The following is a 19519-nucleotide window of genomic DNA, read 5'->3' on the forward strand; positions in this document are numbered from 1 at the left end:
CTAGTGGGGATGTTTTGGAATGACTGTGCATAGGGTGTTTTTGGCCACAGAACACTAACCCACAGTAGTAGGAGGACTACTGGGTTCGTGGATTTTGTCTGTTGACTGAGCGAAGCATGGTGTTTGCCTTGTGCCATTTCACGTAGCATCTAGCCACAGTGCCACCTACACTTTCAGGGAATGTTTACATGCCACTGAGCTATTTTCATGTATGTTAATTCTTAAGGACTTGTCTCTATATTGTGCGTGTTCACACACGGACTGGCCATCGGGAGTAGCGGGAGTTTTCCCGGTGGGCCGGCGGAGAAAAAAAAAAAAAAAAAACAGTTGCGCGCTGGCCTTTAATATGATAAGCAATGTTAACAGTTTTTTTTTTTTTTCCTCCGCCGGCCCACGCTAAACCACCGGCCCACCGGGAAAGCTCCCGCTACTCCCAATGGCCAGTCCGTGTGTGTGCGTGTTTAATGTTGGTGTCTTAACAACACACAAGCTTACGTTGTAGTGTGTGTGTGTGTGTGTGTGAGAGAGAGATTTTTTATCCTTGGCTGGCTACGAGCCAGTGTGGACGTTACGCAGTAATCACTGGTAATACCAGCGCTGGCTCCATCCTCTGTGATCGGAAATGTTGAGTGAGGAGAACGTGAGCCTTGTGCAGGCGATAGGACCTATGCAAAGTACGCGCTTGCACAGTAAATAGTTTAAGTAAAAGGCGGTTCAGGGTACAACGGGAAGGGTTGATAGGTAGCCTATGAGGCCTGTACTATAAAAATGTGGCCCGGTGCCTCGGGTGTTGATGATCGGGGCTTTAAAAAAAGGTGTATAAATATCGTTTTAAAAATCACGATATCAATATTTACTGAAAAAATCGTGATATTGATTTTTTCCAATATCGAGCAGCCCTAGGGAAAAGTGCACATTAAGTGGGAGAAAAGCTCACTGCTGTGTACCCATTTACGCATAACACTTCAAGTTACGAAGCAATATCAGTGGAACACACAAAACAGTCATGGCAAACAGAAATAAACAGATTTAAAAGAAAGAACTATATATATGACACCATACCCAGAACTAAAAAACAAAAACAACAACAACCCCCCCACCCCAATTTTCAGACCAAACAAAAGACTCAAACAGAATGGCTAGATGGATCCACATCAAGCCCCCCCCCCCAAAAAAAAGTCCACATTATGAATAGCAGTAAGCAAAAACATTCATAAAAAAATAAGAATTTTTTTGTATGGCACTGAGAAGCCTTGCTGTTCTCATCCAAAGAGAGATGCATTCAACATATACACCTCATATACACATCACACACGAGGTGGAAAACAGAAATATCAAAAGCCGTTGGACTCGGGGCTGCTGCTTCACAGTCGAGTCTCCTCCTCATCCTGGTAACCCTGGTCCAGGTGCTGCTGTGCTAGATTCGGGTGGCGCCGCAGATGGCCCAGCTCCCGTGAGGACGCCTCATCACCCTGAGACTCGCGGCCCAAGTCACGAAGACTGCATTCAGCTCTTGCACCTGGGTTGCCAGAGGGTATGAAACGTGGGTAGACCGAGGCCGTCTGACTGGCTTGATGATGTTGGTGGCGGCACCTTGCACGGCTCTGGAATATGTCACGGACGCCACTGATGCCCAAGTGCAAGATCTCGAGCACGGTGAGCAGCAGGCAGAGGGAGCTCACGGCATACGTGATGAGCAGGAAGACGGTCTTCTCGGTGGGACGCGACACAAAGCAATCCACTGTGGGGGGACATGGGCTACGCGAACACATGTATGACGGGGCCACCACAAACCCATACAGCAGACACTGGCCAGACAGGAAGGCCACCTCGAAAGCCGCACGTAATAAAAGCTGCAGCACATATGCCTTCATCAGGCCATCACGCTTGATCCGTCTCCGGCCGTCATGTTTCTTCCTCTCATCCTTCTTTTCTTTTTCCTTGTCATTTTCTGGCTCGATCTCCTCGGTGATCATGGGGTCCTCCTTACCACTGTCCTCAGCCTCCTCGCAGTTTTGGTTGGCACTGCGGTTTACCAGAGGCATGCGTTTGCGCCTACCCCGTGGTCCGTAATCATAGTCCTCCATGCGTGCGATCTTGTGCATGGCAAAGGCAAGGTACAGAATAGAGGGTGTGGTGATCATGATGGTCTGAAAAACCCAGAACCTTACATGCGAGAGTGGTGCAAATGCATTATAGCACATATTTTGGCAACTAGGCTGGGTTGTATTGCATATAAACTCGCTCTCTTCATCTTTGTATATCGTCTCGGCACCCACCACGGTCAGTACAATCCGGAACACAATGAGCAGCGTAAGCGACAGCTTGCCCACAAATGTTGAGTGGTTGGAGAGCTCCACCAGGAGACGCATCAGGAAACTCCAACTCATGTCGTCACTGCTACAGCACGCTGGTCAGTACTGTTCAAGAAAAATGAAAAATTAGGACTCATTCATAGCAGCAGACAGACAAACTATCCAGATCTTTCTCAAACCAGTCTTTAGGGACATCTCAACCCTTTCACCACTGTTCTGGTCTCATTGTAGGAGGGGAAACCTGTGTATTGTACATGCCGATCGGTTAAGAAGTCAGATTCCCTGGGAGTTCCTACGACAACGTAGATAAGCACAATTATTTTACGTTAATCAAGGTTACGCACCTTTCAGTAAACATTAGTGGATAAAACATGAATTTACCCGTGTTCAGTTTATCATAAGCATTACATTTTCCTGAAGCAGAAATCATCTAGCTTCCAACGGTACCCACTAGCTCACCATTTTCTTTAAAAATGGCATACCGGTTAATACAGAATTGATCACAGAGGTACTTCGTGTTAATGGTATTTCTTTATATCAAGAAATTTATTCTATCAACATTCACTGGATATGAGCAATTGTGTGCTCTGATTGGCTACTCTACTACTAGGCTATCAGCTCATACCATGAGCAGAGAAAAACAATGCCGCTGGACCAACCGACTAATAAATAAAACCCGACTCAACCCCCCCCCCAAAAAAAAATGGAATAAAAGTATGATGGTCAGAACGCATGGTTTTTTTTATTTTTCAAGAATCATTATTATTAGTATCTCACCAAGTGCTACTATCATGTCACCAGTCTGTTTACATTCCAAGCGGAAATGACTGTCAGACATTTGTACAAAGTTTGAATTTGCAAAAATAAAAAAGCTCCATTTCTCAAAATCCAGTGAATGTGGATGTTATTCCACTCACTCAATCTCATCGTACATGGCTTATAGCCGATGAGGCGCACAGCACCGACTCCGCCATCAGCTCACGTAGGACTAGATTTCATGGAATAACCTCAAATTTTTATATACCAGTCTGCATATAAAGTTACAGTGGTGAAAGGGTTAAACAGTCCACAGTTTCCTCTCTCAGTTCCGCATCAAGCCATAAAGACCACCGAATACCCTGTTCACATGATGGGAGCTCATCTCATCTCCTCTAGCCGCTTTATCCTTCTACAGGGTCGCAGGCAAGCTGGAGCCTATCCCAGCTGACTACGGGCGAAAGGCGGGGTACACCCTGGACAAGTCGCCAGGTCATCACAGGGCTGACACATAGACACAGACAACCATTCACACTCACACCTACGGTCAATTTAGAGTCACCAGTTAACCTAACCTGCATGTCTTTGGACTGTGGGGGAAACCGGAGCACCCGGAGGAAACCCACGCAGACACGGGGAGAACATGCAAACTCCACACAGAAAGGCCCTCGCCGGCCCCGAGGCTCGAACCCAGGACCTTCTTGCTGTGAGGCGACAGCGCTAACCACTACACCACCGTGCCGCCCATGATGGGAGCTGAGAGAAAGAAAAAAAAAAAAAAAAGCCACCGAGGACTGGGTTGAAACACTGATGGCATAAAGTTCACTGTCTCCATTTATTTTAGTAGACAAAACTTAATTACAAATGAAAAAGCATGCATATTATTAATGGTTGCAGTGAGAGTCTTTACAGTGGTGGCACCTTCAGTATTCAATAACCAGAATTTTGATCTTGGTGATAATTGAGGCCTTCAAAACTTGAGCTTAGTGGAGACAAACATTATGTACACTGCACGCAGTTGTCCTGAAGTCAGCCAAGGCAAAGCAATTAGAAATGGATCCAGCCAGTAGTGCTGACAGTTTAATATTTCAGAACTAAGACTTTCCAAGCAGTGAAATATAAAAAACAAAATCAGGCCACTAGATGGCGCCACCACAATACTGAAATGGTCGAAGGGTACCGCATTCAGACAGACAATGCTTTAACTGGCTTTCCTGTGGCCTTGCCTACTGTACATTGGAGGCAAGGCGGCAGTAGACTGGCTTTATTTGGACCATATAATTTAAGATGACCAAACATATTTTTCCTCCAAGCTTCTTAAAAGTAGAAGACAAAGGATGTGAGAAAGCTTGTGTGTTGAACAAAAGTTCTAGACCACGTGTCAAAGTCAAGGTCCGCGGGCCATTTAAGGCCCGCCAAACAATTATATCCGGCCCGCGAGACCATTTTACATTATCGTTATTAATGGCCCGGTGATATGATGCACTGATAGGCCGTCGCTGTGGGCGGGCCATTGGGGGCAGTGCCTGCCCACCAACCCAAGCCAGATCACAATCACAGATCTCAAATAAATAAATAAATAAAATCATAATTTTATTTTATTGTACTCGCTTTGGGTTAAAACTTCCAGTGTTGCATAATCACCAAGACATTAAACATATTAAAACCGTGTGAGTTTGTTGAAAGTTAGCTACGTAATTACGTCAGTCAGTATTGACAAGCAACAATCAGTTACCCACATTTTTGGGTGGAAATGAAGCGCGAGTTTATGCCAGCAGACAGCAGCTAGTTTCCGCGCTTTCTTAAGTGAGCAATTCCAGCGTTATGGACGTGACACTTGAACTCAAAATGGCAACAAATGACCCAGTGCATGTTTTATTGTCTCCCAGTATTTAAGCAGGTGTTGCATATTTTAAGGCTGTACCATACTGGAGAAGTGATAGAACAAGAACAATTCCCATAGTACATCTAGGGCATGCCAGAAAGTGCCAATAAAAGATGCGTTATGGATGTGACAGAAAAAGTATCACTTTTCTTGGGTGACTGTACATTTTTATCAAACTCTGTGAAATTGTAAACCTAATGTCGAAATGGAGATATCCGTTTGATAGAGGGGTCCAAGGTGAATATTAAAAAATCTTTGTTTAAAATATTTTGTATTTCATGCAGAGTTTCAGAAGGAAAAGTCAGCGTTATGGATGTGACACGTCTGAAATAGACATGGCATATGTTTAGAAAAATCAGCAATTTAACCACCATAACCCTTTGAAAAACTCTCTAAATATCAGCTAAAACTATCAAAGTTCTTAAATAATATTTAGGATGGCTATTGTTTTGCTGTTTTGTGGATTTTAGCATACATTTCTGTGGCTTGTGGCAATAATATAGAATTGTACATGATCAAAGTTGATTTTAGCTTGGGGTTTACATAAGAAAGAAAGACTGACCGTGACATTAGGTTGGTTACAAATTGGTTCAACTTATTCACATCTGTAAAATACAGGCCTAGGTGAGATCTCTGGGAGTGGTTTTGATGTATTACATGTTGCTTTATTTTTGCATAGTGAGGTTGACATTTACATGGAATTGCCCAAATATGGATATACGTAATTGGTTCAAAACCCTAACACCGGCAACTTCGGATAAACCAACACATGATGTCGTTGGCAAAGAAGACGAAAGAGAGGACAGCGCTGGCACTCTACTCAAAGTAGATCCAAATTGTTTGTGTGTTTAAAATGGTAGCTACCCCTCTGTTGGTTGCTTTGAAATGCACCCGCCGCGGCGTTTTTGTTTGTTTAGTTTGAGATGCTGCTTGTCATCTAATACGTTATGTGTACTTGTTGCGTGCGTGCGTGTGTGTGTGAGAGAGAGGGGACTGATGTTGCAGGCTGTTGCTGGTCCGGTCATGTTTGCTGTTGGTTATGTTTAATGTGATGATTACTGTGCGGGATTAGGGCTGCCCGAATAGTGTGCAAAAATAAGCTAATAATAGTGGTGCCCCCCTGGTGGATTTCATAAGCCCCCCTTAAGACTGAGATCTCGCGACGGGACTGGATAACACACAAAATGCATGTCCCATAATGCAGCGCACCAACATTCCCGCGTTATTCAAGTCAAGCGTCGGTTACTGTCTCTATGGTTACTGTCTGGAAAGCTAGCCTTGACAATGGCGAAAAGAAAAGTTGATTCAGAAAATAGAGCCTTTCAAAACAGATGGGAGGCTGAGTATATGTTTACTAGGGTGACCAGACGTCCCGGTTTTACCGGGACAGTCCCGGTTTGGGGTTGTGTGTCCCGAGTCCCGACAAAAGTCTGTCGGGACACGGATGTGTCCCGGTTTTCGCCACTCGCGACGTTTGCGACTGAGCAGCGTGGGAATCATTAGCTGAGAAATGTCTGCATTTACTATTTTGATGAATTGACGGGAATCGCAAACTTTCCTGGTTACTGCCCCCTGGCATGGGTGTTTATTTAGCCACATTATTCCAGACAACAGAACGTGTTGCCATGCAACAATAAAATAAACATTAACTGGCGCGAATGTTCTTTGTCTAGCAGCTAGCAGCAGTAATGCCGCAGCAATTATGCCGAAAAGAAAATGTACCTTTTCCAAAGGTTTACAGGGCACCTACCCCTTCCTCCGAGAGGTGCAGAACAATGCGCACGAAGCCGACTGCACACACTGTAAATGCTTTTGTTCTTGTACTGAGCTGGGTAGCCTACACTGTAAAAAAATAAAAAATCTGTCATTTTAACAGGAAAACCCTGGCAGCTGGGGTGACCAGAAAATCCCTGTAAAAAATACAGCACCCCAGTGTAAACTTTACTGGTTTACAAAATTTAACAGTGATTTGAACAACAAATGTGTGTTTCGGGGTTTACAGTGTTGTTCTGTATGCAGTTCACATAGTTTTAATGTAAATTTCACAGTCATTTTTTTACAGTGTATGCTGCAAATGCTGTACGCTCCTGTGGGGGCTTTCCTCAGGCTGTCGCCCCTCTCCTCCCTTCATATAATCTTTTTTTATTCACCTTGTTATCCCGAGATAACGACATAATTAATTCAGGATCTCGAGAAAACAACACAACTAATTAGAGATCTCAAGAAAACAAAACCGTTATTCCGTGATCTCGAGAAAACAAAACAATTATTTCATGATCTCAGCTGGATCACTGTATCTCCGTCGGTAGAGACGAAGCCGGGCCAGTCTTCTGCGGAGGTGCTGCGGACTAATTTTGAAATTATCCCTTATTAAAAGACTTAATGCAATCTCTCCCTGTGTCAACCCCTGATCAAAATATTGCCTTATTAGGTGATTGATTATTCCAGACATTCTAATGACCAAAGTTGCATCTCATAGGGTTGCCAACCGTCCCGTATTGGGCGGGACATCCCGTTTTTTGGGTAATTTTAATTTGTCCCGTCAGGGACAGATCCTGCCCCTCACTCCAATGCTGTGGTGTAAATCGCGTTATTGCCGTGAGAAGCGCTATTACAGCGAGTCGCGGTCATCTGCGATTTAAAATCATTCACTGTCAAAGGCTGCCATATCCTGAATTTTTAAGCTATACTGACAAAATAGGCATCAAATTAAACTAGAGCAGATGGTGCAGCCAGTGGATACAGCCTAACTCTTCGATAAGGATAGCAGATAGCTTAAAAAAACCTTCCGAAACAGGATAGACCTCAGCCTATTGAGGTATTTCACTCACGTGACCAAGTCATGCGATGCTGCCATTTTGGACGGCACGGCTCGAATCAGTTTGAATGCGAGGAAGGCGACAAACGAAAAACATAAAAGAAAAAGGAGCGAGATGCAGAAAACACCTTCACTATCCAGCGACGTAGGGCATTTACAGGGCGAGCAGAGGGAGAGGTATTTGCAAAAATTGAGGTTAGCAGGCTTACAGAACGACGTTTACACGATGACATTTGTTCTTCCAAACGGAGTCGGTAGGAGTACAGAAACCACAGAAACAGCTACAACAGCCAGCCGACTAGAAAACAGGTTCTAACCACACACTATACTGCTCCAATGGGACTTTCAATGTTAAACACCTAGCCACTTAGCATTTCTGGCATCTCTGGATGCGCGTGCAGCGCAGCTGTTTGCAAACGGAGAAACCCATGTATAAGTAAATGTTTTCCCCATTGATGACTCCGCCTTTCCTCCTCGCTGAGGCGGGCCAAAGGTGCCGACTGCATCTGTGTGCATACCTAACAAGTAAAACAGATTAAGATCAGCCCTCCACAAACCTTGAAATTTCCAGGCCATGATGTGCGTGGTGAAGGCAGAGTTGGGCTTGATGTACAGAGTGTCCCAGGTGTGGAGAGTTGTGGATTCCCTGCAGGGGAACAGGTTGAAGATGGTTCTGGAGACCCAGGAGGAGATAGGGCTGAGAAGGAACCTGAAAAAATATTTATCATTACTCCATTATGACCCATACATACTATGGTGTATTAAACACCCATCACATTTCCACCATACAAAAAGTCTACCAAATGTACCATAAACTAAGTCTAGAGATTGCACAGCTAAGAGATTAGGGGTGTACTCCAAGCAGTTTCCGAATCACTAGTCTCCCTAAATTCAACACAAAATACAAGAACATTCATTTGCCACATACATACAGATATTTGTCTAAAACGTGTAGTGAGATGAGATTATGGCAAAGATAAATGATTAAGAGCTGATCTTTGTCTGGTCTCTACCAAATCAATTCACCAATAGTGAAACGAAAATGTCAAATGTCAACAGCTGACATGGAAAGAGACACGCAAGCTAATCCACCACGGCAAGGTGCCAGCTCAACAGGATTAGTTTTTTTTTGTCTTTTTGAAAGAATAAACGAAATAGAACCATATAACAATGTAAGATGTAAGGAAGACAACAAAGAGGAGAATATTAAATTCATAACATACATTCACACCCCTTTCAATGTTTTTACGTTTGATTTTTATTTCTAAACATTGCAGCGATCTCCTACACTTCTAAATTCACTTCTAATTTAGCAACCATTTATTTGTCAAAAAACACAAAAAAAAGTGTTAACACTGTTTAAGTGTGTTTGAACAAGACACAGCCAACCTATGGTTACCTTGAGATGAAAAGGCACGGAGAAGCTTTCTTGACTGGACCACACGGAGAAAGGGCAGAAGATTCTCTTCACTTAGAAGGCTCATATCTTCCTTGCTCTCCACACCAAGGTCTTCCAGGCCTCCCATCAAGGTGCTTAGTGTTTCAGCAGGAAGGCCCGGGAGCACTGCCAGGACAGCCGTCCTGAGTTCATCTTGTGCTGAAGCCATATGTCTCTGCAAGAGAGTGATGGAGACAGATCATTGTAATGCCACACATATTGTAGGCAGGCAAGGGATAATAATCCAGTAGATCATCATACCTCACACAAACAAATTCATCTTGGGGTGTCCCCAGAACACTATACACCCCCATATCCCTCAACTTCACAAAACAATGTTTTTCTGAGACAAAAGACACAGTGTCACTGTGCACTATGACCAGCTCTATCTTACCAACCTCAAGTTCATCTTCAGTTTTCTGCAGCAAAACAAACATTCCCTTTTTGTATGAGGTGCCCTTCACCGTGACTGTGTGAGATGCTACTGCATTGTTCGATTCGAAATGCAAACCACTAACAGCCTGTTGGATTTTGACATTGTAATCATTCACATAGAATGGCATTTCTTTCTCCAGCAATACACATGGCTGAAACATTTCACCTGCACTCAGGTATGCCTGCAAGAGCTGATGTCTCTCGGCAACGGTCTTGCAGATGTTCTTAAAATTCTGCAATTTCCGAGCACATCTTTTAAAGAATGTATGCTTGCTCTCAAAACGGAGGGTCCAAAGCCGAATTAGTGGTCCAAAGCCGAATTAGTGGGCCAAAGTGGATGAGGTCTGGGTAATGGAGCAAGTAGTGGTGTTTCGGCTTTAGAGGCTCATTGGGGAAAAGCTGTCTGCGAAAGAAGACGTACTCCTCAATAACTATCTTAAGATAGGAAACTTGATCAGTGGTGATTACTGGTGCACAAATCAGCTCTACAATTTCCCTGAGCAGCAGCACAAGTTTCCAGGCAGCATTGTGACATGGATTTCTGATGCTATCACCTATCAGTAGAGGGAGCAGACGCAGAAAACACCAGTTCTGGACTGCATGACCCGTAAGCCTTTTGCTACCTGGGGAAACATCGGCTGGTTTGTCCAGGGCATCGTTTCCTTTGTAGTTGAATTGGTCTTTGCTCCTATTGAGCTGGGTGTAGGTGAAATGATTCTCAGACACTAGAAGGCCAATCAACAAACTAAGGTCACTGGAAACGATGCCCTCGAACAGGTCATGGCCCAGACATGGGGGCAATCCAGGCTGGCAAACATGAAAGAATGCCAGTTGGTTAAAGGGAGAGTCAGATTTGACACCACATTCAGAAATTAGGTCACCCTTTCCCAATTCCTGTACATGTTTCAAGAATGACTCTGGTGTACGGCTGTTGCCACGAACTAATGGAGAACCCTCAAATTGTGACCTTTTCACATCACAGTATCGACAAAAGTAGTGGCTCACACTGAAGTTCTCCACAAACCCACCAATACTGTGAGACCCTAAATTGTCACCTGAAATCGCACAGAGTCGACCTCTGACAGCCTGTCCATTGTTGATCTCCACGCCAGACTCCTCAAGTGCTTTAAGATCTCTAATAAGGGGCTCAAACACCTTGTCCATCCCAAAATACCTAAAATCTTGCTCCTTACACAGGAGAACCAGCTGCATGTTATCGATGGCAGATCTGTTGTGCGGCAAGATATCAGTAAGCGTGAGGTACACAGAGTATCTTATGCTTCTTTTTAGAGGAGCCAAGTGGATTCACTACCTCAAATGCATCCTGATAGAGAATTATACCTAGAGAAGATGGATCTGCTTTAAATAAGGGGTTACACTGAACTCCCTTACCATCATCTACGTCCTGTAAAATGCCCTGTGGTGATCGTTTGCAACGTGTTGCAGCATACTGCTCTTGCATAGACTTGTTTTTAAAAAGTGCTGCCAATGTCTCTTTAATAGGAACATACTGGGCAAATGATTCCTTACCCTTCTCATTAATTCCTAATAAATGAGACACCGGCTCAACATAATTAAAATGCTTTTTAAAAGCTGTCTTTTTCCTCTGATCTGTGCTCAGACCACTATTACAGGCTGTTAAGATGTCATCTTTTCTAATTTCGTCTATAATGTCAACAATTGTGGCCTCTGGGATTCCCAGGGCAGTTAACTTCTGACTCAAGGTGTTCAGCATATTAGTCAGACTAAAATCATGGACATCTTGGTATCCGTCAATAATGGCTTGAATCACAGGTGCCGGCAAGAGTAGTTTAGCCTGGAGTTTTAAATAGAAAAGTGTACTATTCTGTAGAAAGAGGGATTCATCAACAGCAAGAGGTACTTCTTGCTCATCAGAATAATTGCTAACATATATTTCACTCTCTCTCATCGATTCACTGGCATCAGGTCTTTCAACACTACAGGGGTTTTCATGTTCAACACAGTCATTGCGGTGCTTCTTAGAGACATGAGACGCAAAACTGGACAAAACGGAAAACCTTGCATTGCATCCTCTAAAAGGGCATTCAACGTGTAATCCACAGCGTAAATGAGACCTCAAGTGAATTACAAGTGAAGATGATGATTCACACCGTACTGCATATATATCGCACGCCAAAGGAGTACACACTAGATTATCACCACTACTACTAGAGGGTGTGACTGCCTTGTGGTCTCGGTACATATGAGCCTTGAGAGCAGGGAGTTTTGCATACTGTCTGGAGCATTCAGGCACTCCACATGCAAATCTATAATTTGCAGTATTGCTGTGCAACTTAATGTGCTGTGTATACTCACAGACTTTATCAAATTCCTTCCCACACAAACTAAACTTGCATTGAAACATTGTAAGATATGCATAAGATGGAAAATGGAAAGATGGAAAATGTCTATGTAACTCACTTAATAGCACTAGCCTAATGCTAGTTAGCCATTGGCCAGGCTCACCTTCACAACACGTGGAGTGGTGGTTGTTACTTACGTGTTCATATAAATGGGGGAATGGACAAAAATAATGAGGAATAATGTAAAAAAAGTAGAAACAGTTAATATAAGGTCAAAATATACAAAAACAAAACAGAAGAGCTCTTTTAAAACACAACTAGCGTTAGCGCTAACTTGAGGAGGCAAACGTGACGCTCCTATCAGAAGTCGAGAGTGGAATGGAGCTGCGAGAACATTCTAGCACATTCTAGCACTTTCTCACTATGGGTCAGATGCACATGCGCAGTCCAGTAAAAGGAAACAAACTTACCGATTGATGGACGTGGTAGCCTACTGTACCGCTCCAAATATGCTGTGCAAAAAAACAATTCCAAAATATGTTCATGGCGATTATTAGAGAAAAGAACATGCAGCAAACATTTACCTCATAACTCAATCCAATTACTTCAGTTCACGGCCATGCATGATGGTAGTACTGCTGGTACTGAGGTACTACTAATGAATGCAAAGGGAAACTGAACGCAGCAAAAGCACGGTGAGGCACCTGATTTGGTATCCCCTGTATCCCTTCATAGCTTTGCATAGAGAACACCTGAAGACACCACTTCTTTCACAATATTTTTTTTACGCCGTTTAGATGGTATGTGGGTGATACAATGATAATAACTGGCCCATGAAAACACAGTTATGTGGGATTCTCAAACAATTCAGCCTTCATCAGCCATCAACAGCCATTAGCCGCTAGCTATCTAACTGGGTGACTAGCTGCCATCAGCCGAGCTGCTTCTTCCATTCCCTCAGAGTGAACGAACACAATTGGTTGCTGGGGCTGTGCCAGCGAATATGATTGGTTGCTGCAGCTGTGACAGCACGTACGACAGACCCGCCTTCCGTCATGTGTTGCTGCAAGCCCACCGCTGTTAACGGTATTAGCAGATGGCTCAGCTTTCATTGCTGTTATCAAAGATTTCCACACGAGAGAATTCACATCCTTTCCATATATTCTACATGACATTCAGATTCACGAACGTTTATTTCATAGATATATTTTTAGCCAAGGCATCTAACAGTTTCAAGCAGCCTGAGACTGAGAATGCAATCGCTAAAGTCCATAACGTCACAGGCTATCCACTCAGATAAGCAGAACTATCTATATACTGTAACTACGATATTAATTTTAAAAAAATAGGCTACACATTACACTAGCAGTAAGTTACATAGGCTAACATTTAGTTACCTTTGTCCCAGAAGCTGCGTTGCCGGCCGCCCAAAATTCAAAATCCAGACTTATCCCATGATGCAATGCTGTAAAAGCGCTGTAAAACTCCGTATGTACAGTAAGGTTACAGTAATAATAAAGGACTGCCCATAAATACTGTAAATAAGACAAATACAACACACTGTTGTAAAAGTTACTGTAAAAATTACATCAATTGCTTACAGTGTGCATTCACACTCACATTCACACCTACGGTCAATTTAGAGTCACCAGTTAACCTAACCTGCATGTCTTTGGACTGTGGGGGAAACCGGAGCACCCGGAGGAAACCCACGCAGACACGGGGAGAACATGCAAACTCCGCACAGAAAGGCCCTCGCTGGCCACGGGGCTCGAACCCAGACCTTCTTGCTGTGAGGCGACAGCGCTAACCACTACACCACGGTGCCGCCAGTTCACTTTTTTAATTATGAAAAATATTTCACAATCTCTGTTTCAGATGCACGAGTAGATGACCTTCAAATAATTGTCACCCTTCACATGAAAATACCTAGAACATTCCTACGTTCATCTGTATAATATTCTATGCATGGTTCAACATAGTCTGAGTCTTAGTTGTTTTCTCCCCTCTATTATTAATAACACTCAAAACTCTGATGACTTCTATTTTAACATGCCAACATTCTCAATTTTTGTTGCATCAATTGCAGAGCAGCATTTTGGTGTAACAGTAAATGTGGTGCTTGAACAAACTGTGTGCACTACTTTTATTCATGCAAATTGTGTTTCAGAATGAACGTTTCCAAATAATTGAGGTGTCATGAGGTTAACAGTTAGATCAGACAGTATACCCGTAGACCAACGGATTACGTATGCTGGTAGGTTTTTTTTTTTTTTATTACGAGGCAAATTACCAAGAAAAATTACTCAGCAAGGGTTTTTTTTTGTTTTTTAAACTGACTGAATTTCCATGTGGCCTGAAAAAAAGAAAAATGTGAAAGCCAAGTGTGTTCCATAAAACTAAAATATAGGGTTGTTTATTTAAATGTTGTTTAATTTGTACATATCTACACATTCACATCACTTCCTCTAAAATACAAGAAAAAGAACAAAAAAAAAACCCCCAACACACCACCAAAGTAGAGGATTGTGATTTTAGGATGCTAATAAATGTGAGCACATACTATCCAACCCAATTTTCCACATTTATCATTTCAGGAAATTACCCAATTTACTGGAAAACATGAATACTTGGAGAAAATTATTTTCTAGATAGGTTTACCCTTCTCACAGGAACTGGCTTGCTCCTCCTGTTTCTCAAAGTTGAGACGGTTTTGCTCGGCAGCTGTGCCGTTGGACTCGGGGCTGCTGCTTCGCACTGGACTCCCCTCCTCATTCTGGTAAGCCAGGTCCAGGTGCTGCTGTGCTAGCTTCAGGTGGCGCTGCAGACGGTCCAGCTCCCGTGAGGACGCCTCATCACCCAGAGACTCGCGGCCCAAGTCACTAAGATTGTATTCAGCTCTTGCACCTGCCTTGCCAGAATCCTTCTTCAGGGCTGTGTGGTAGTCAGGGGGTGCTGAGGGTGTGTGACGTGGGCAGACCAAGGCCCTCTGACTGGTCAGGGCTTGATGGTGGTGGTGGCGCCGTGCACGGCTCTGGAATGCGTCACGGACGCCACTGATGCCCAAGTGCAAGATCTCGAGCACGGTGAGCAGCAGGCAGAGGGAGCTCACGGCATACATGATGATCAGGAAGATGGTCTTCTCAGTGGGACGCGACACAAAGCAATCCACTGTGTGTGGACATGGGCTAAGCGTACACACGTATGATGGGGCCACCTCAAACCCATACAGCACATACTGGCCAAACAGGAAGGCCACCTCGAAAGCCACACGTGAGAAAAGCTGCAGCACGTATACCTTCATCAGGCCATTACGCTTGATCCATCTCAGGCCGTCCTCACAATTGTCCTCAGCCTCCTCGCAGTCATGGTTGGCACTGCGGTTTACCAGAGGCATGCGTTTGCGCCTACTCCGTGGTCCGTAATCATCGTCCTCTATGCGTGCGATCTTGTGCATGGCAAAGCCAAGGTACAGAATAGTGGGTGTGGTGATCATGATGATCTGAAAAACCCAGAACCTTGCAGGCGAGAGTGGTGCAAATGCATCATAGCACACATTTTTGCAACCAGGCTGGTGTGTATTGCATACAAACTTGCTCCGTTCATCATTGTATATCAACTTGCCACCCACCACGGTCAGTACAATCCGGAACACAATGAGCAGTGCAAGCCACAGCTTGCCCACAAATGTTGAGTGGCTGGAGATCTCCTCCAGGAGACGCGTCAGGAAACTCCAACTCATGTCGTCACTGCTACAGCACGCTGGTCAGTACTGTTCAAGAAAAATGAAAAATTAGGACTCATTCATAGCAGCAGACAGACAAACTACCCAAATCTTTTTCAAACCCCTCCATCCATCTTATCCTGTTCTACAGGGTCGCAGGCAAGCCGGAGCCTATCCGTGCTGACTGTGGGCGAGTACTTGTCCGGGGTACACAAGTCGCCAGGTTGTCACAGAGCTAACCTCATCTCATCTCATTATCTCTAGCCGCTTTATCCTGTTCTACAGGGTCGCAGGCAAGCTGGAGCCTATCCCAGCCGACTACGGGCGAAAGGCGAGATACGTCCTGGACAAGTCGCCAGGTCATCACAGGGCTGACACAAGTCTCGCATTTTACTGTCTTCACACCACAGCTCCGATTTCCCAAGCTGAAAAAAAAATAAAAGCAGCCCCAGGTCCGACGCTACTAGTACCTAGCCATCGAGCCACCTAACTCATCTGTGTGTGCGTGTCACTGACACACAGACTGACGGACGGGCTGACGCTACCCCCACTGATCACTCTGACAGATCGATCTACCACTACTGTTGTAAACAAAAGAAAAACAAAGTCCTGCACTCAGCACCTTACCCATTTTGGCCCTTTTTTGGAACAGGGCACCAATATTTTGGGACAAAGTAGCAGATTTCTTGCGTTTTCTGTCTATCTTTTTTCCCCCATTTTCTCTTCTATCCAGGGCTACCACGTGACGTCACCGTACCGCGAGATTGTGCTAGGGCGCCATATTGGAAGACCAAGTACATGCATACATACAATATAAAACAAAGTACGAGCGAGAGTAAAGTGACACAATAAATCTGGTTATGTGAGTACATTACCAGTTGCAGAAAGGGCACGGTATGTGGAGAAACTGGCTGTGACTGATGGGTTTGACCCATATGATAAGACTCGGGGCAAGGGAGAATGGATTTTTTATTTCATAATTTATTTTTAATTTACTACTTATCTGTTTTTATTTATATATATTTGAATTATTTGGACATGGGGAAAAACTAAATTTAAAATCCAAAGAGGGATGGAGGGAGGAAAATTAAAACAAAAGAAAGAAATGAAATATAGAGTAGAGTATATTTGATAAAATTAAGGATGTTTTTATTCAGTAAACATTTAAAAAAAATGTTTTACAACACTCTAGCCTAGTGACTTACCAGTAACAAAATAGACCTGAAGTATTCAGATCCACTCTGCATAAAGCAGCTAGATACTCTGTCTCCTGGCAGAAAGCTCCTTGGTTTGCTCCCCTTGTGTCTCAATCACAGCTGGTATTCTGAAGAACGACTTCTTTTCACCTTTCCCATCAGCTTTGTTAGAACACCCTAACACAGCACAAAAGTTTACCATTGTAGGTTTTTGATGAACCAAGTGCCTCATGGGTTCACATACCGCGCGCTGCCGTTATTTCCCCCTAAACACGAGTTTGTTGGTCTTCCAATATGGCGCAGGGTTTGCTTACTTCCGGTTTCGGGTGACGTCAGTGAAAGGGGTCTAATGGGGCATTACCGCCACCCACTGGATTGGGGTGTAAAGCAGTCTGAACAAAACGTGTAAACATAAACATAGGAGAAATGAACCCGTTTTTCTAACTCGTCCTCACTTAGTCTACTTTTCTTTTTTGATTGGTCTGGATTTGATATTGTAAATTTAAATGTGAATCAATGTATATTCATCGGACATGAACAAATGAATAAATCTTGAGTAATCTTGAGGGGCGTGTGTGTCGGGGGGGTAATCGAACGAACCCTCCGATCAAGCTAAGGGCGCTGCGTCCATACAGGGGCGCAGAAACGGGGCGAGAAAAATTATGACTTCCACTATTCTGAAAACGAGTCAGCATTATAATGTCTTAGCCTAATTTAATTGTACAGCAAAGCATGTAGTCAGGGTGCGATTTGTCAAAAAAAGCGGGGTGGGGTGTGATGGTGGTTGTTAATCATGAAACAATAAGCGCTCAACAGTGGTTCGCCCTGTCTATAGTGTGTCTTCGGGCGCGCAAGTGCGCATCCGCGGCTATTCTCTGTTTTGGCCATATAATAGCCTAAGTGCAAAGTGTGCCCAGGGGCGCCAAGGGCGACCAAAACCCCACCAAAAAGGAGGAATGGAGTTATTGAATGGAGATGTTACCAAGTGCATCAGTGGTGTACAGTGTTTTCAACCACTGTGCTGCCGAACTCTAGTACCGCGGAACACTAGTGTGCCGTGAGAGATCACCAAGTGTAGGGTAGACTGAGTACAGTTGAGAGTTTTTGCTTTCTCATTTTCCACACACAAATTAGACACTGAAAAGACACTAAACAAAATGTTTGAGACATAATATATCTTCAATATATGTGCTAATATATAACCAAGAAATTATCTAAGGTGTTTAAATTTTACGTAATTAATCAAAAACAAAAAGGTGCACTTTTGTCTCAACTGTACCCATACTCTACACATATGGTGTACAGTTGAGACAGTACCATAGTACAGTTGAGACACCATTAAAAACACTGGAAATCTGACATCAGTGCAAATGCAATTTTATTCATTTAATGATTGCAATTTTATTTTGCTTAATTTCTCTTATTTCTTTAAAAATGTAATAGTTTACAACTCATCACTTCATATAAACCTTCAATATTTAACAGATTAACGCAAATATAATAGCATAACTAGAACAAACAGTAACAGAAAACGAACAAAAATTTCTTTTTTTAATGACAGTGGTGGCATGTGTAGCTGTGACCACCATCGGTACACTCCACGTGAGACCACATGCTACAGACAGAGCATGAATCCACACACACACGTGCGCTTGATGAAGTAACATTTCTATACATAACAGTTTCATGTGATGCCTTAATGATAATGCAGATTAAAAACTTGCTAGGTAGATAAAAACTAGCTAACAAGTGTAATCCATATATCTTTTAGTGTTTTGAGTGAGCTCTGTAAGTACATATACATGACCTGTCTCAACTGTACTTGTTTTACCACATGTTATATTTCACTTCATACTCTGATGTCTTGATAACATTCATGCAATACAAATGTATAAATAAATAGTAGAGAGTTCAAATATAAATAAACATTAAAAATTAATTCACAGATGTCTTTATTGGTCTAATTGTGATTTAAACCCTGTCATCATAAGTGGGCATATGCTAAACAGCATGTGACGCAATAGAGTTCTACGTCGGGTACAGTTGACACATTGTGTCTCAACTGTACCCCGATGACCACCTCGCACATCGCACAGAATTGTGTAATGTCCTTCATGCTACTATGCCATGCAATACATCTGTTTTTAGAGCACAAAACAACGTTTGCATACATGCAACTTTTATTTAGAAGTCATAAAGGGGTAAGAAGATATTCATTGTGGAAGGGACATGGAAAAATCAAAATCTTACTTGGCAAAAATGACTTTTCCCGATAACTTCGCAGCGGAGCTTCGTACGGACTTCAAATTTCCCACGCTCAAAGAGGACGCCAACACGCATGTACACAGCAAAAATCAGCGCAGAGGTTTGCTGCGCACGCAAGATATTGCCGGTGTCTCAACTGTACATATGTCCCAACTGTACTCAGTCTACCCTACCGTGGGAAATTATAGAATGACAGTATATTGTAAATATTGGCAACAGCGTTTTAGTTTCAGTCAACATTTTCTATTGGTGATGTGCCTTGAGATTTTTTCATTGAAAAAAGTGCACCCTGGCCCAAAAAGGTTGAAAAACAAGTGTAGCCTACGCAGTAGTGGTCGCGTGATTTCCTTATGCCTACTAAAA

At 43.3% G+C, this 19519-nt stretch overlaps 2 protein-coding genes across 2 annotated transcripts; both read right to left on the bottom strand.

Annotated features, from left to right (window-relative positions):
* Positions 1-1364: 1364 nt before the first annotated feature.
* On the bottom strand, positions 1365-12484 carry LOC132891355 (gap junction gamma-1 protein-like). Its single transcript, XM_060928868.1, has 4 exons — positions 12442-12484; positions 9174-9387; positions 8332-8483; positions 1365-2420 (listed from the first exon to the last, which is right to left on the bottom strand). Exon 4 carries the CDS (start codon positions 2388-2390, stop codon positions 1365-1367), a length of 1026 nt encoding a protein of 341 aa, XP_060784851.1. The 5' UTR covers positions 2391-2420; positions 8332-8483; positions 9174-9387; positions 12442-12484.
* A 2134-nt stretch (positions 12485-14618) lies between these two features.
* LOC132892191 (gap junction gamma-1 protein-like) lies at positions 14619-16958 on the bottom strand. Its single transcript, XM_060930584.1, has 2 exons — positions 16901-16958; positions 14619-15743 (listed from the first exon to the last, which is right to left on the bottom strand). Exon 2 carries the CDS (start codon positions 15711-15713, stop codon positions 14619-14621), a length of 1095 nt encoding a protein of 364 aa, XP_060786567.1. The 5' UTR covers positions 15714-15743; positions 16901-16958.
* Between the last annotated feature and the right edge of the window lie 2561 nt (positions 16959-19519).

Source organism: Neoarius graeffei, chromosome 9, assembly GCF_027579695.1.
Source record: "Neoarius graeffei isolate fNeoGra1 chromosome 9, fNeoGra1.pri, whole genome shotgun sequence".
In the NCBI taxonomy this organism is placed as follows: domain Eukaryota; kingdom Metazoa; phylum Chordata; class Actinopteri; order Siluriformes; family Ariidae; genus Neoarius; species Neoarius graeffei.